Genomic DNA, 18,513 nt, shown 5'->3' with positions numbered 1-18,513 from the left:
AGTGTGAGGGTAAAATGTAAGGATGGGAACAAGGCAGGGAGAAAAGCCAGTAGAAAATCTGAGAGAAGACTGACTCCAGAATTATTACTGGATCTCTGAGTGTTCAAAGTTCATTAATTTTTCATCCGCATTATCAACAAGGTAACAAGGATCCCTGTTGTTTATTCTTTTCGCCACAGAAAGCAAGAGCATCACCCACCTGAGAACAAAACTCATCCTTGAAAACTATTGCAATCACAAAATCATTATTTCTTTCCCCATAAACCAGTGATTAGTACAAAGGTGGGGATGGGATGGGGAGCAAGATGGAACTATAATTTCCTTTCATATTTCAGGAAACTGAAGAAACTCCCAAGATTTGTTGATGGTTTCTAATAACCACAGAGACCCTTAATGGAATTTTTCTATTCCTTTAGAGTCAACTTAATGTGAACACAGTCAAAAAAAAATCTTTCTTTGCATCTGCAGGTGGTCAGCTCCTATCAAGGCATAAAAGGACTTTGTTTCTCAAACAACTTCCCATGCAGGGATGGAGAAATACAGCTGGCACACAAACAGATGGTTGAGCCATGGAACTTGATGAACTTCTATTCCTATTATTTTTATTTGTACTGTAGCAGTGCCAAGACAGTTGAGACTCCCCTCTGCTACAGTGCACAGGAGGTCTGCAAACAGAGTAATTGACACTTCTTGATGCAGACAGTTTCCTGTCTATTTCTGCTGCTTCTTCAGCATCATTCAGCCAAGTTTCAATCTTTGCAAACATTTCTCCTTGAATTCATCATGATTATCATTATGCCCGAACTGGTCAGGCACTGTTTAAAATCAAATCTGTGTGAAAACAATGCTTGCACAGTTTCACCTTTACATCACAAAAATCACCCAAGTAGCTGAATTTTACAATTTATCTTGTTACTTATGGTATTCCTTTGATTTCTGTAATTCTCTTGTCTTTGGGATTTGAAAGACAGCCCTTTGCAGTGAAAACAGAGTGTTTAAAGGTGAGAAGGAGAGTATGAGAGGAACCAAGGGAGAAGTGACTGTTGTTACTGAAACTGGGAACTTTGGTCCTACTCTAACTGTTTATAGCAGCACGTTTAGTCTTTGTATGATACTCAGAGAAAGAAAGTAATTACTAATCTAATCAGAGGGCTACTTATTCAATACATCCCATGTGATGTCTACTAATTTCCCAATGCATCACCAGAAATCAGCATCAGAAAAAAAGCTGCCTGATACCAGGATATGATAATTGAATAGCGAAATATAAACAGTCAGCCAATATTTAACAAGGAAAGGGAAAAGGTAAGCCTAGCCCTGCAACAGTGTGGTGTCCAGTTTCAATAAATGAAGCAAGAAGCATGAAAACCATAACAAATCAGCTTGAGATGGCACAGGAAAAGGGATGTGGCTTGTATGCTGCTGTTCCTTTTTCCTGAAGAAGCAGCAGCCATGGGAATGTTATGCCAGTGGCTTTTTAGGTAGCTCAACCTATAGAGACTTCAATTTGAGTTTTCTACATTGAGATGCTACATTAAGTTGAAAGGACCAGTGGCAGCTGTTTGCAATGCTGAAGCAATGAGAATTATATTGTAGGAGATGAATAGTAATGCTTTGTTTTTATCATCCTGCAATTCAGTCCTCTGTGGCAAATTTCTTTTTTGAAGGAAAAAAACCAAGATTTCCTTTATCCTTAGACCTTTTGTCACAGTGTCACAAAGCTGGACATTTGACATGGATCAAACCTTTCTGTACCTGGTGCTGTGTCTTGGGGCATGTCCCTGGATTCTCCAGAAGCTGTCCCAATCTCCTTGTATATTCCTACAGGGATAAAGGGGATACCTTAACAAAGGTGGTCTGGGCTAGTTTGTGACTGCCCTCGTCCTGTACATCCTGTGACCACCTGTGGCCAAGCAAGTTTGCCCAGGTGCACAGAGACAGCAGCACTTGAATCCTGGAGGAGTTTTAAACAACTTTATATTTGATTACTCTGCCTCATTGCTGTTCAGATAGTAATTTTATCTTTTGGGTCACCCTCCCTTAGAGATATTCATTAAATCACTCGAAGTTGTGAATTTGAGTATCAGTTACAGGATTTTTAAGGGATCTAAAATCAGCAATAGTCAAATGATATAGTTTTGGATTCAGATCTTGTGGCAGTCCATCCTCTGAATACCAGTACTGTGGCTCAGTGACACTTTCAGAATGTTTTCTTCAATTTTTGATTTTTAGTAGAAAAACTCAGGTTGTTTTTAAAAATCTGATCATTTTGTAAAGTTTACCTTCAACCAGGCTCTACCTGGTTCACAGTTATGTGAGGTTCACACAGAAACAGAAAGTACAACAGAGGTCAGTACATGGCTCCTCATATCCCTAAAGCCAATATGGTGAAATTCATGGGGTTCTTCATGACAAAGATCTCACATTAACAAGACAACCAAAGCAGCAGCAAAGATGTGAAATACAGAGACAATATTAATTTCATTTATGTGCATTTTTATTTAAAATGCTTTCCATGAGCAGGAGTCTCAAATTCAGCACTTCTGGTGCCAATAACGACAGTAATAAACAGTGTGATAAAAGCAGGTTTAAGTGAGACAGTGGGGAATTTGGCTGGAACATGAGTGACATACCCTGTAATGAGTTTGCAGCTGAGAAGTGAGCCTTTGTCTGCTTCAACATTTGAGCTGAACTATAAACAGGGAACCTTTCCTGATTATTAACTTCCGCTTTGCTTTGCCACAGGGCTTACTTGTCAGGAAGACAAGAATGAATGCGAAGAGAATCTTTGCTTTCCTGGGGTGTCTTGTATGAATACCTTTGGATCTTATGCATGTGGAGTTTGCCCCACTGGGATGGAGGGAAATGGTAAAATTTGCAAATGTAAGTGGTTTACATGATTTATTTTAATAGATGGGAGGGAGAGCAGGGGGGAAATGGGTTCAATTGTACTGTTATTATCCCTAATCGAGTATTTCGCCACTCATTACAAGTACAGACCCTTAAATGTACAAAACAGACTATTGTCATGTTATATTAATGGGGATATTTGCAAATTGCTCTGCTATTGTTCATTTTGGTAGAGAGCTGAACACCACAGCATACAAAAAAGTACTTTACAGATAGATAATTTGCCAAGAACACTCTGCACATTCTCCACTATTTCACTCCTAGATACACATCCATGAGTGAGTATTTGGGGAGCACCTCCAGGGCTGATTTTGCTTTGGGTAACAGCTGGTAGGAGAGTAAGAGAAAGGTCAATGTGTTAATCCATTCCATCCCTCCACCTCTATTTCTAAGGTGTGTTTTCATCAGAGGACACAGCCCAGAAATGCTTGGCATGAAGTCATTCCTCAGATCCCAGCTGGTGAAGAAAAGGGCCATGAACAGTTTTAGAACTGCTCAGTATTTGCTTTTAGAGTAACAGACTCTTTATTGGGGAGCCTACAGTGACTTTGTCCTCTGAGACCTTCCCAGTGCACTTGATGTGACTCACACACACTCTGCTTGTTTCAGTCACATAGATAAAAGCCTTCTCCAAAACATTTTTTTTTAACCAGATGGAGATAAATCAACACTTGAAGACTTTTTAGTTTGTTGGTTGGTATTTCCAAAGAAACCCAAGAAGTGAAAGATGCAGATATTTATTGTGCAGCCATTAACATTTCCTGATGTTGACTAGAGAAACGGAAAAAAATATCCATTGTAAATAGACTGAGTGGTAACTGCAGGACCCTGGCACCAGCAGCACTGCCTTTGCCAGATTTACCAAATATCCCTTCAATCATATTGCCAAACATCTGTATAGAAAGTTTTCTGTGCTCCATCATTTGGCCACATTGGTTATCTCAAAGTGATTTTGCATCTGTTTCACAAATTCATATTTTAGTGGTTAATTTGACCCACAAAGGAAACAGATACCAAATAATGAGCTTTTGAAAAATATAACATTTCTTACTTTGCATTTTTTAATTACAGGGGGAAAAAAATCTGTTTCTGAAATGCACATTTATTAGAAGGAATAAACCTGAGGGCTTATCTGTTCACCCAGGATAGGATAGAAATTATTATTTTTAGCTCTGATTCAGAGACTTAACATTCCTGCTCATACTTCCCTTGCTTAAGTGAATATTAAGGGAAGGAGGGAAGGAGGACAGAAGTAGTTCTGTAGCTCCTAAAGTGAGCAACAGCTCATTGCATTGTTTAATGTATATATAAAGAGTCAGAGTTTCAGGCTCTATTAAGAGCAGAGAATATTCAAGACACCCAAGGCAAGAATTGTTTAACTTGCAGCACAATCCACGTAGACTTTACACATAATTCATTACCTTAAATTATGCAGAAAATCACATTTTTTCAGAGTCTCCTCACTGCATCCACATCCCCTTTTTACAAGTATTTTGATACACACTAAACTGGCAGTTGAGCTGGCTGAACAAACACACTCAGCAGAGTTTCAGAGAGAAGGAGAGGCTTTCAAGGAGAGGGAAAACTCAGGCAGAGCTGCCAGGGTGAGGTGTAGCATCCCCATCCAAGGAGCAGTTCTGTCAAACACTGCTTGACCTGAGGCTTTCCAAGTGCCCTGAGCCCAATGAAAGACCACAGTGCATATTAAGACTCCCAGACAAGCAAAGTTCAGACAGCTTGGGCATAATAATTTTTCCTATACTTGTTTAAAGCTTTGCTGCGTGTCAGCAACTGGACCCACCTGATCTGCCTTTATTTGCTTGTTGGCCTCCAGAGGAAACTTGTGCCAGGTTACCTGACTTGCTGTTGCTGTGGCTTTTTATCATCAATCACAGCCCAGCTCTAACGTCTTGTTTCTTGTCCCTGTGATATTTTCCACAGCTGTGTTTGCTGCTGACATTACAGAAGCTTTAAGCAATGGCAAAGGTGAATTGAACAGGACTAAGGTTAAGCAGCCACTGCAATCCTTGGAGGCAAAGGATGCTCCTGTAATTAAGAATTTTAACATAAGTGATAGACACGGTAGGTATACAAGGATGTGAAATCTTTTTCATTTGGGGCAGTTTATGTATTCAGAAATAATTAATTTTAACACTTTAACAGTAAATACAAATCAGCTGTTTATAACACAAGAAAATTTGAGTTAGGAGAAAACAACTCATAATACATCAGACTGTGGACTGCTGCTAAACAATTGGGCATGGAAGGGAGGCATTACAACAATAACAGTCAGAGTGGTCAGGCTTAATTAGAAATCACACCACTTCAGAGGCAGGACAAAACCACTCCAAATTATGGTGATCAATGGAAAGCAAGATGATAAAAGTGGCAGCTTATGCCAGCTTGCCATGACCAAGTGCTGCTGGTGTTTTATTTCAGTGTTTAATGGGCAGCCACTGAATTGCTACTGAGTTTTAAGCATAAGTGAAGATCAGCTCGAGGAATGAAGTTGCCTGTGGCAGTAGCTTTTCCCAGAGGTGCAGCACTCTCTGACATGGGTGTGCACCTGCACGACGCTTGTGTTGGTCCTGCTCTAATGAGTGTTTCAGTTTTAAATGATTTTCTAGTGAAAGCAGGCAGCAAAAAATTGAGATTGGTCATATCTGTAGTGTGGAGGCATATGTAAAATAAAAGAGGTTTTTTCCTTACCTTATTTTTTTTTAATATCTGTACCAAGCCAGCCAACCCCTTTGCAGAACTTGCCTCCTGCAGGTATCCTGCCTCATGGTGCTGTAAGTAAAGTGCAAGAATAATGCAGAAAATACTTGAGAATCATGATGGAGACCTCACTGGAAGCAATTAAAAAAGATCTACAATCATCATTAAGATTGTATTCATCATCTGTTCTCTGTCTTGACACTATTAAATACTTCACAGGGAGTTCATATACACTTGCTATTCAGTGACATCATAAGTGGTAAAATATTATATACTCCCAGAGTGTTAAATTTTGCACATAGTCCTAAGATAATTAAAGTTTTCCGTAATACAAGACTTGACACATTAAGGATGATTTCCAGATCAGAAACATATGTACTTCACAGTGGGATTTCAAAAGTAGAGTATAGGTGCTGTAATGTTTGATCATTTCCTTCCAATTATAAAAGACCAAAAAGATGTCAAATACTACCTTTTCTCACCCAGTTAATCTTTCACTTATGCTGAAAATTACAGTTTCTATATTTTACATGATAAATGCCAAACAACTTCGAGTAATAAACTTGAAAACATATAATTAGAGGACTAATAAATCTTGCTTTAATGAGAAACAGCTGTTCTGTTACACTGTGCCTACAGGACATTCTCCTGTTTGGCTCAAGGTTTTGGGGAACATTTCGCGTTAATTAGACTTTAGAAGAATAAAAGCAGTTATAAAGCTTTAGCTGGGCTCGGACAGTCACCGCTAGATTTTAGATGTGGTAAATCTGATAAATTAGTGCTGAGATGTTGGGGCTGCCTTGTTTTTGGCCGTGCAGCCCCTGTGTCCCCCAGGCCCAGCTGTGCCAACAAGCCGTGTTTCCCCGGAGCGCCGTGTTTCGATCGCAAACCGCCCCACGTCGGGTACGTCTGTGGCCGCTGCCCACCAGGGCTCCTTGGGAATGGGAGAATCTGCACCAAAGCCCCCAGAACAGGTACTCTCTATTTTATTTTTTTTTAGAATTTTCAAGAGGTTTTGCATAGAAAGGCTGTGAGGGAGTGTGAGTCAGCATGGCGTTACAGCACACTGCGCTCTGCAGTCAAAGACTGGCGGCTGTGTTCTGTCACTCTCACCTGAGGAGCAGCTGGCAGGATTTATTTCAGGGATACCTGGCTCCATGAGTTGAAATCCAATAGATTAACCACCTCCTTCGCTACTAAGGGGAATTCTTCATGTCAGGACTTGTTCCATGGTATGAATGACCACGTCTATATTTCTGCCACAGCGCTGGCACAGGAATGCAGGACTCGTTTCCTCCTCAGTCAGATCAGAACATGACACATGCCAGTATCACTCAGCCCTACTTCTTTCCTAATTCCTCTGCTGAAAGGCATCTCTTCTGCAGGGTGACCCGTGAAGACAATAATAAACAAAGTGTCGTGCAAGAACAACTATACCAACAGCTGAAGGCAGCAGATAATTAAAGAATTTCTATGGTATTGTTCATAGCCTGAGCAATAATCTTCCTCGGGGAGCTCTGAAAATCAGCTGCTCCCTTTAATCTCTGAGGGCTGAGGAGAAGGCCTCATTAAAAGAGGTCTTCTGCTGTGGTGAAAGAAAAGCTGGGTCCTGACCCCAAGCACAAAGTGGCAATGGCACAGCAACCACTGTGCTCTGATCTTGCTCTATCTCAATGATATTCTCCTAATTCAGTGTATGGTTCTGTAGGGACAGTCTGGATGATTGTCCCCTTTTTACTGCACAGACTGCACTGCCAGGAGCAGTCATGTTTATTCCTTAATAACAGTAGTTGCCAGGTTGGTTTCCTTGAGATCTTTCTCCTAAGTATTCGAGACAGAGTGGTTTGAAACCTGTCAAATTGTTCCCTGACCTCCCACACTTGACCAACCCTCCTTCACTTCCCATTCTGTATCCAAATCAATGATTGTTACCTTGGTGTTATATTTTAACACACTCTATCAAAGTGGAAGCAATTTTACTGCTTACTGTAGGTATCATCCAATCTCTTGGAACTATAAATTGATTTTAGCCACTTCTCAGAATCTAAAGGTCACAAAAATAAACTCAACATTTTTCTCTCCCCAGCAATGAGTATGTACAAAGTATTACTTAGTCTGCCAGCATCACTAAGCCAGCTATTGACTCTTCTATAACTTGGGGAAGCTGTGAAAGTGGTTGAAGAAGAAAAAAATAATCATTGTGCATATAAATAACTGTTCTGTTATTGCCCAAAGCTGCGCCTTGTCATTAATGGGATAATGGGATACACATTGTGCACCCCAAAGGTCCTTTAAATGCTGTTGAGTAGAACAGACATTCTACAGCTGCAGGTATTGGTACAGTAAATCAGACACACTTACACTGTGCTTATATAAACATTAACCAATAAATTTGTCTGTGTTCTAGAAAGGGGAATGCAGAGGGAAGCTGCCATTTGCTCTGATTCATACCTGTCATATACAACTCCAGGCAAAGATGTAAGAAATATTCCAGGTATCAGGATCTGAAACAAATACGTGCTTCCTTCAAAAGTGAGCTGTGTGTCAGAGGCGAGGGGATTGTTTTACATTTTTCTCTTGAATATGCAAACTGAGCCAGGACTTCATGCTGCAAATGATGCCAGCTTGAACACTTCAGGAAGAGAATGAAGAGGAATTATTTTATATTTTTTTGTTCCAACAGAACCTTACATTCACTCCTGTGAATTATATCACAATACAAGCAATGAGAATCTTGTGCCTCAAGGTTAAATGAGAGGAGTCATTTGTTTTAATACTTAGAAATGAAAGCAATTGTTGCAGCTGTGTGAGTGTCCTAATTTATGGCCAAAATGATGGGTTTAACTTTCCTTCCCAACTGCTTTGCCAGTAAAAGCAGAAGCATTGTATAGCATTGATGACTAAAAGATATCAGACAAAAAGAATTAACTCTCAATTAAATTTATGTGCAGTTGTGGATTATGATTTTTTGTGAAATCCTCCCTGTTGGAATAATAGCTTCTCTCCCTTGAAACTTATGCTATCAGTCTTCAAATGAAACAGAACAAATCCTCTTCAGCTTGCTACAGTGCTCCTGAAGGTACTGAGATTATGTGCCACTTCTTTCCAACTCTGGTAATTTTAATCTAAAAATACTCCTGCTAATCCCTATTTTGTACTTCTATTGGCTGCTTTTGACATGAAATTATACTCAATTGCAGTGATTTAAGGATTAAAGGATAAGTATTTCTTCATACTGAAAACACAAAAATTACCCAATGCCTTCATAGGCTGCTGAGGAGAAAAATATTCCAGAAGGAAATTGTTTCCTAAGTCAGTGTTTGATGAGCTGCATCCAAAAAGTCCTTTAATTTTGATTTATAATCAACAAAGTACCATTTCCTCAGCATTGATATGTGATGGGTATTCATCACTTGAAGTGCTTGACTTACTGCAAACTATGTAACTCTAAAAATAAGTTTCTGAGCTACATTTATCTTCTCTAAAAATGCAGGGCCTCATTCTGTTCTCACTTACATATTTTACCTGGCTTTTATCTGTAGTTTGTACCATTTTAAACTGACCAGACTTGGTTGCAATTTTTCTTCAAGTACATCAGAACAGTCCTAAGGAAAAGCCAGTATGGAATTTGACATATAAATGTGGGGGTTTTCTTTAAATAAAAACAAAGATTCTCCTATCAGAAACAAAAAGCTATTCCTGTATCTTTCAGACCCATAAAGCAGATATCCTACATTTATTTAAAAATTTACTAGTAGGGTCAAAAGTCCCTTAAGTCTGCTGGCATTGCAATAAAGAGGAAAGCCTAAAGAATTTAAATCTGTCCAGGCTTCCCTGGGCACATTTCACTTTTGTATAAAATATCTGTTGCTTTTTTGCTGGAAGAGGCAGGTCTATTAAATCAAATCACCCAGTACCATTGGTCATATTCTTGGCACAAAGAAAATGAATATATCCTAATGGGGATGCTGGTGATGTTCCTGCATGCTGCAATATTAGTTCTCGTCAGGCGCTGTGGGTATTTCTCCAGACTGCTTTCATCACTCACAGTCACACAGATACCCATCTGTTTGCACTTTCTGTAGCAGGTTAGAGAGGTTGGTGTCATCACAAAGGATTTATTTTTTAACTATTAGTAAATCAGCAATTTTACTGGACAAAGCGGTGCCACATCCATCACCCATAAAAAATTGTTTGTTCAGAGCCAGCTCTTTCTGCCTCTCCTGGTTTAGGCAGCTGAAGATCAAGGGAGAGGGTGATTTTTATGATCTCTGTAATCGAGTTCTGCTTTCCCATTCAGAACACCACTGCAAGATCTCCTGTCATAGCAGTTAATTTGCAGCAATGTAGACATTTGGCACTTGCTATACTTTTGCATGTGCAGCTATTTGTTATGTTTACGTGCTCTGTGCTTCACACTCCTCCAGTATCTGCATTGTGCATCTGAATTCACTTTGATTTTACATCAGAGAGACCTCTGTCACCTTCTCATTTGCACCACTGTCAGATCAACATCAAGGTGTAGATTTAAAAGCAGAATAAAAGGTTTTGAAGTAAAAGAATGTGTGTGTCTTTAAACACATACTGCTCAGTCAAACCAGAGGAACATATTAAACCTCAAGGTTTGCATTCCTAAATTTTAACTTGGAAATCACTTCTGTCATTATTAACACTCATCATTAATCACTATCCATAAAAAATAAATATCTCCAGTAAGAGCTTTGGTCACTAACCCAAGGTTTCATGTCTGGAGCTAACTGCAGGAGTAAGGACTTCTTACTGCCTGCCTGGAACCAATCAAATGATTTTGTTTCAAGAGATGACTGAAGAATGTAATAGATTCCTTTCATCTTTTATCTAACAGAATTGATGAATTTGCATTAAAAAGATCAAGGCCCAGATTCCAGTCTCACTTACCCCAGTGTAAATCATAAGTGGCTCCACTGAAAGAGCATTACCCTAATGGACTGAGCTGAGCTAAATTCCTGGAAGACAAAAAAAAAGAAAAAGCCCTGCTAAGGCAGGCACATCACACGCAGGACTTTTAAATACAAGATCTGTGTGTACCAGCAGGTGTAGATAAAATGCAAGCACTGTTCAGCATTCAGAGGGTGCTTTGCAAACAGTAACTAAACCATCCTGACATGGTTTACACAATGAGTTACGAGGCCTCTGTGAAGGCAGGGATGTAGATGCTGCAGCCATGAGCTGTGAAGTTGCCTGAGACCCTTGCAAAGACAAAAATGAAGCACTAAACAAAAAATAAAGATGCTCTGGTTTGCCTCTCTGTGCTAACAGCTCTCAGCTCTGCCTGTGGGTTCCAAAACTGGGAAGCATTGGAATGGTGATGGCTTCCAGCTCCTAGCTCTGGCTCAGGCCATGGAAACTCTGTCCACAATTCATCTTTGGAATGCATGGTGGGAGTTGCTGATCCCTTTCATAAACACTGTTCCAGTGTATTTCAGGACAAAATGTACATTTTTTTTTCAGATGGACCACTTATGATGTAATGATGTCTCCTTCAAGGGATATGTGATGAAATGGCAACTGAAATGGGGTTAGAAATGCCACACAAAGACATTCCATATAAATTTGGTCTTGTGAAAGAGTCAGTTTTGCAAATGGCATACCAGTAATCTTCACATGAGGCCTGGATCAGCCTGGCACTTTGGACATAAGCTCTGACCCCTTCCTGCCCTCTGAGTCTGTAATTGCCAGTGGAAATCCACTCCTGTACTTGTCAAGACAGAAAGGGAATCAGAGAGAGTCTTTCTGATGTCTTTCTCCTCCTTAAAGATACCTCATAAAATATTAAGTGTTTTCAGAAAAATACCAAGAGACCTGTACAGTATATGCTATGACCCAAACATAACAACCAAAGTAGGCACAGTGGGAAGAATATGTTTAGATAATTTAGAAGATAAATGGTCTCCAGCTTCACTGATCCATACACTCTGTCAATCCAGAACTTGTTAAGTGCTTCCAATACAGGTGATATATTTAGGAAATGATGTAGCTCAGCAATAGAAGACCAATGAAGCCCAAGCCATAAAACCACTAGGGAAGAGGACTCAGCTGTATGCCATGAATAATATTTACATTCAATCAGAATATCAAGTACAGATTACATTTCTCTCCTATCAAGAATGTGCCACCTTTTGCTTAAGCAATCACTGGGCCATCATGACTTTTAAGTGATCATAACAACTCAGTCTCCAACAAATAATCTACACAGGATACAGGCTCAGTAGTTTTTTACATTGAGAGAGCAGAGCTAGATTATCTTCTCTTAGAATTCTCAGGTTCATTTACTCATCCAGCTATAATAGCACACAGCTTTTAAAGGGAGCCAGCCCTGTTTGCACAAATTTGACAAGATTGCTGTTTTGTTAAAGGCACTTAAAGGCCCCTTTAGAACTGGAAGTAACTCAGACTGGACCAATATCCTGACCCCATTAAAGCAACACAAGAGTCTCTCCACCAAGGGATAAAGCAAAGAAGAATTTGAAGAGAAAGGACTTGTGAGCGACATAAAACACAACACAATATAGGGGGGTAAAAGTAAATGTGAAATATACAGACATGGTCAGGACAAATTTAGGACCAGTTCTTAAACATCTTGCTGGTTTTGAACAGGAATGTAAAGGTAGCACCCATTTCACAATACCTTCCTGCAGAACCAGGGACTGTCCACTGCCAAATCATGTGGATTTTGTCCCAAATTTTGCACATCACTGAAGGGATACAGCAACAGCCTATAGCTAACACAAGGCAACTGATCCTCTGGGATGGAGGAGAAAATCACTGCCCATGCTGACAATATCTTAGATTTAGAATTTCGGGGAATCAGAATAACAATTTTGGAAGGGACCTCAAAAGAGTTCTGGTCCAACCTTTGTTTTCTCAAAGACAATTAGCTTAGTTGTTCTGTGATAAGAACTGAAATCTTATTATTGTAATTCCTTACCTTTTTATTTCTAAATAGCAAAGAAAGTAGTTTTCAACCTAATCAGTTGAAATTGTGGAGAATTTCATAAAAGCATGCTTTCACTGAGAGTATTTAAACATGATTTTTAAATAGATGCATTACTGGTTCCCAGTAAGGCATAGTTCATTTTGTGTCTTGGCTTTCATATGTAAAATAACTCAAATTTTATATGTTTACAGCCCAAAACAACATAATTATTGTTTTAGACCATTTATTTCTTGAATTGAATGAAAGAAGTATTTCAGTAATTTATTCTTCACTATTTCTTTGCTGAAATACTTTGAACTGTTTCAGCTATTTTTTTCTTTGAATAAATATTATGGCTTTTCTTTTGAAGAAATGAACTTTCTTTATAATCTATTATTACTCTTCTAAAGGCTTCCACGTAGATATTTCAGAGAATTAGACAGGGATGCTTCAGAAAAGATCTGCCTTAATTTAGCCTATTTTGTATATATCTATCAACCTGTTCATGCCATGAGAGAGTCTGAAGACCCACGAGGCATCATCAGATAAGAACACAGTTTCTATTAATTTTTCCATCTATCTCAGTTCTGAGAAGTAAAATACACTGTCAATTCTTGAATAGAAAAAATATAATTTGGTTCCATGAACTCTATCTTAACACCATCTTTGTAGCTGCTGAAATAATGCAGTTCCAGGCTGCAGTAATTGGAGGAGGCAGAACACAAAAGAGGAGAGGTAAAAGTTCAGCCCTGAGAGATGGACAAGGGATAATGAAAGGAAGGGTGATAAAACAGCGACGAGGGGATTAAGTGGGTGATCCGGGGTGTTTTGAAACACAACCACTCTTCTCCTCCTCTTCCTGTTTTCTTGGCTGGGTATTCAGAGAAAAGCACAGGAAGAGCACTTCTGAAAGCAGCAGCAGGGAAGGGGTGAGACCCAAGGAATAGAGAGAGCAGGGAAGGAGATCTGGCAGCAAAGCAGTGAGAGGAGCGCGGTTCCTGTGCCAGGGGTGAGAGCGCATCAAACATCCTGAGCTTCTTCCAACCCACATGAGGGAAGTTTTCAATTAAACCTTGAAATAAACTGGAAGGTAGAAGAGATGTTTGAGAAAATGTTTGTAAAAACAGAGCAGGTTTATAAACCTCCATAGGCAATCAAAAAAAATATATATATACTGATAAAGGAAATGGTTGGTAGAGAAGGGAAAAAAATTCCGCATGTGGGGAGCATCCTCATATCTTTGCAATCAGTAATTCTTATCCTATTTTTAAAATGCTCTCTCTGGTGACCCTGATGGTAAAACTTGTATTGAAAGCATACAGAAGAAAATTGCAAAAGAAATTTTAAAAAAGCCCCAAGAGTCTGAAAAACAAGTGCTCAAAATACTTTATTTTCCTCAAAGACCCATTTTTCTGTCATTGTGTTGATCACCTTCCAGCACTTTGCCTGCACAGGGTGCCTTGTCCCAAGAACCTTACTTGGAAAGCAGATCCACATAATAGGGGGAAATGTAATATATTAGGATAAAATTCATTTTTAAAGCTGTTTTATCAGTTTCAGATTCAAGTGTCATTCTAGGACCCCAGCTCATGGCCTAATATGACTCTTACCTACCCAGGAGACCAAAAAAGGAGCTGATCATTTAAATCTATGCAAAATCTAACTTAAATGAATATAAACTACAGCAGGATCAGTGCCTCACTTCTTTGTTCTTCTTTGTTTTTCTCTGTAATCTTCATAATTACTCTCTAATCTTCACATTCTCTTAAACATAAGGAAAAGAGGTTTTGTTTTTTTTTGTTTCTTAAACTCTAAATCAAAATGATTTCTATGGATAAAATTTTACAAATAGAAAAATATTCCCTATAAAAAAAGAGCTATACCTTAGCAAAATTGTTCTAACAACTGTTTTGTATTTGTTCAGTATGAAAGGGATAATCTTTATGTAGTCCTTGACATATCTTAGATAAAACTGAGAATTTTGTCAAGTAGTCAATAATATCATTTGTATGTTCATGAACTGTTTCCATCCTGACCAGCCGTCTCAGAATCCCCATTTTCTTTAACAGCAGTTAATGAATTGAGATGTCAATTATATTGTTCTGAAAACCTTGAAGCAAATGAGCTGCACAGTGATGCAAAAATTATAAATGGCCTTTAATGGCATAAGCAAACTCACTACCTCACACTCAGGTAATATTTTCTTGTATACTCACATAGGTTTTCAACACCCTAGAACTGGAAAAGGATCTCCTTGAGAGCAGAGTCTGGGCCCCCTTCCATTTGTGGGAATCATTTATTCTGAACACAGAAAGACTCATTAACAAGGTTTAGTGGGTGAGCTGACAGAAGATCCCAGGTTTTCTACTCCCCAAAAGTGTTGAGTTAGAGCAGAATGAGTTTGTATTTCATTGACACATGACAAATTTGCCTTGCAAATTCTGAATGGTATTAGAGAATTGTGTATGTGCAGCTGCAGCCACATTGGCAAACAGAGTCTGAAGCAGAGCAGTTGTTATAATCAGAAGTGGCTGAGTGATGCAGAGCCCACAGACTATTCCCTGTTGCTCATGATTTTGGAAGGTGAAGGGGAAGAAAATTGCTCACCAGACAGCAACTTCAGCGACACAATCTCATTTTCTATCAGGCTGAAAGAGCTCAGGGACAGTGAACTAGATGTTCACCTTTTAATTTCATCATTAAAGCATCAAGTGAGTAAATTTACCCATCACAGAAGTGGTGGTTTGAGAGCACAAGAACTGAACACTCTTGTACAGATGGATAGAGCTGTGTGACTGCTTTGCCCTGTGCTGAGCTGTGGGGATGTGAGTCACACCAGGTTTGCAACACATTTGACTTTCCACTTTTTACATGAAAAATTATGTATAGGATCATTAGATCAAAAATTAAGCTCCTATCTAAATTCACACTGATATCCCAGTCACAATGAGCCTTTTAAATGCTTTTGATGCTGCAAAAATAATCTTGGAAGTAACTCTTTGTAAAACTTGGGAGGTTGAAGCTGTATTTCACTTCAAGGTGGTGAGGAATTTGTTCTGGGAGTTACTGCTTGTGATTGTAGGAGAAAGGATATGTTGACTGGGAATTCTACCTAGCACCTAATGTGAGGAACTTCTGGATGCTTAAGAGGAAAGAAGAGAGAATCAAAACTGTATTACTGACTATTTAAGAGAGGGAAGACATTAGGCTATGGCTGGATGGCAAAACAAGAGATTTAGGCATTAAACATACTCTGAATAAAGAAGAAAGTAATGCCAGAACATAATAATATAAAATAGGAAACTAAGAATTGATTAAAAAAAACTAATTTCCCTGGAGCATCCTATTGACAGCTGCTCTTGTTTTCCTTTTCTCACTCAGTAAATATAGAAAAAATATTAACATGGAAACATACAGAGTGAAATGGGAATATCCTTAGCACTCTGGTAACAAGACTTCTTAGACCAGTGTAATTTTTCTGCTCTCTCTTGACATTTTAAATAAGATTTATGTGCTGGTAGATGTTTCAAATTTTAAATGATGACCCACACAGTGTAATATGTCAAAAGAGCATTTCTCTGCCAACATTCTTCTGAATGAGAAATGGGCTGGACAGCAGGTACTACTAAATGTTAATAGCTCTAAAACTACACAAATTGTAAATTTATTGGATTGTGTTAATAATGAATCCTTAAACTGTTCTCAGAATTCTGAAGGAGTTGTAACTTGAGCGGAATTAAAGGTGCCCATAATCCTCTGAAGTGACAGGCAGAATTGGCCACAGCCAAAGGAGTTTGTTAAGGAGAAGGAGCCAATCTTCACCTGAAGAGTAAATTAGTTTGGGGCATTTTATTAGATTAATAGAGAGAGAAGCACTTGAGATTACATAGTGATGCTCAAGCCATTACATAAATAAAAAGTTACACACCTATTTAAAACCCAAAAGGTAAGTTTCTAACTCTAATGGCTGCAAAGAGAGGCATGGCAGTGAAAGGTGATAAATACTGATATCTGCAAGCAGCTTAAGCAAATGTTTGAAGTGTCAGCTGCCAGTTTTGGCCAGGATGGGGCTGTCTCCAAGGCACGTGGCTTGGGAAGAACAGTGTGATGGTGTGTAAGTCTAAGCCCAGCAAAGATGTGGGGCAATGGCACCAAGGAATCTGGTGACCAGCCTGGTGCACCCTGCTCTAGGCAGGGTGTGAAATGTGTGCTGCTTCACTGGGAGCAGAAATAGTTGGGGTCAGAAGGGGACATGGCTTCTCTTAATTCAAGTCTGGATCTGGTCTTTTTCAGAAAGACTGTAAATGTAAAAAAAAAAAAACCTCCAACCAACTAAATCATCAACTCAGAAAAGAAAAAATATATTGGATTTCTTTTCTGTCTCAGAATGTTGATATCTCACCCTGTGTTTAAGAGATGTCGAGTACCTTCTCTGTGAATGGCTGTTTCCACCAGCTTTAGTAATTTTTATTCCCTTCGGAATGATCTCGAGCCTCTTCAACTACAGATTAGCTGTGCCTTAGCAACACTGTGATGGCACTGGAGAACCAAGGGCTGGTTGTTACAGTTCTGATCTGTGAGCTTAGTGTGAAACTCTGGAAGAACCGCAGGCTGGAGGGTCACAGCCCAGGGGACTCCTGCACCACATAGATGGAAAGTGTCCTGGTGTCGAGTTGGATGAGGGATGTTAAACTTGTGTGACAGAAATTTGCTCTCTGTCACCCTTGCTCTAATCTTCCCCAGAGGGGGACAACAGAGCAATCTGTCTTTTTGGGATCTGATCCATACAGGAATGATGCTCTGCTTGCAGTGGGGTAGTCCATCAGTAAGAGCAGAGGTCCTGCCATGCACAGCTGGAGCAGAGCAGCAGCATCTCAGTCTCTTATCTACTTCTGTGACAAATAAACTCAATTATCCCACTGCTGCACATTTCCCCGTTAGTATGGGCAGAAATACTGACAGGCAGTGAAAACGTGGGTTTGTTCCATCTTATAACCTTGAGCAGTTCACCTTGTTGTGGTTTTTTTGGTGATTTCACCCAGTCCAATATGCAATCATATATTGGCATAACAGGGAAAAACAGATTCACACACTCACTGTTTGCATTGATAATGGGTTATGCATTTGAAGATATTGATCAACAGCAAAGAAAATAAATTGAAGTAATGCAGGATTTGTGAAAGCTGCTGACTACAGACAACTGAGTCTGTGTTCTTTTGGTTTGCTTTCTTTGTTTTAGCTTATTTAGATACTTGGAAGGCTGCAGAAAGAAATTTTCAGATATTCTAGAAAATAATCTATTGTGTTCTTACCTGAACTAAACTGCACACTATGAGTATAAGCAAAAATCTGAAATAATGAAAGCTGAGAGGACACTTTGGTCAACACCCTTAAATGACACCAACAACTTATGAGGTTTAATCAGCTCTACAGAGTGGCTGAGGGACCTTTATCAATATGAATAACCAACAAAAATATGTCACTACTCTTCATAGGTAGTATTTGAGATGTAAAAACTAACTTATCACAAAAATACTCCAAAAATATGCTGCCCCATACACAGAAAGATGAAGTTTATTTGAAGGATGGGTATCTCACCTCTATCATCCGCTAAAGAAATAAAAGATTTCCCTCTCTCAGGTAGTCAGTCTGATCCCCTTACTAGTTACTCAGGTTTAATTGAGAGGAAAACCCATTTAATTATGACACAGAGGAAGGAGCTCAAAGCTATAATCAGGGCTCATTTTGGAAATTTGTCAGAGAGGTCATTCAGCCCTTCACTGTCATTCCTGTTGATTTCTGGTCCCTGAATCAAATTTTCTGGGGACTATAATGACCATCTACTACTGATAATTTTCTGTGGAGATACTTCTTTCATCTTCCTCTCACTCATTCATTTTTAAAAATCCTTTGACTTCTCCTATCCTCAT

General features: G+C 39.1%; 1 protein-coding gene across 1 annotated transcript in view; it reads left to right on the top strand.

Annotated features, from left to right (window-relative positions):
* Positions 1-6,642, top strand: part of LOC310911565 (von Willebrand factor D and EGF domain-containing protein-like) — a gene marked incomplete at its 5' end in the record, with an annotated part of 117,118 nt that extends 110,476 nt beyond the window's left edge. The window contains 3 exons of the mRNA XM_083865259.1: positions 2,746-2,883; positions 4,852-5,008; positions 6,463-6,642. Coding sequence (XP_083721385.1) covers positions 2,746-2,883; positions 4,852-5,008; positions 6,463-6,628 — 461 coding nt within the window. The 3' untranslated portion in view covers positions 6,629-6,642. The remainder of the gene's footprint in view (positions 1-2,745; positions 2,884-4,851; positions 5,009-6,462) is intronic.
* Positions 6,643-18,513: the final 11,871 nt, after the last annotated feature.

Source organism: Zosterops lateralis (genome assembly GCF_965231275.1).
Source record: "Zosterops lateralis genome assembly, chromosome: 7".
Classification (NCBI taxonomy): domain Eukaryota; kingdom Metazoa; phylum Chordata; class Aves; order Passeriformes; family Zosteropidae; genus Zosterops; species Zosterops lateralis.
This window is presented reverse-complemented; position numbering and strand designations above follow the sequence as displayed.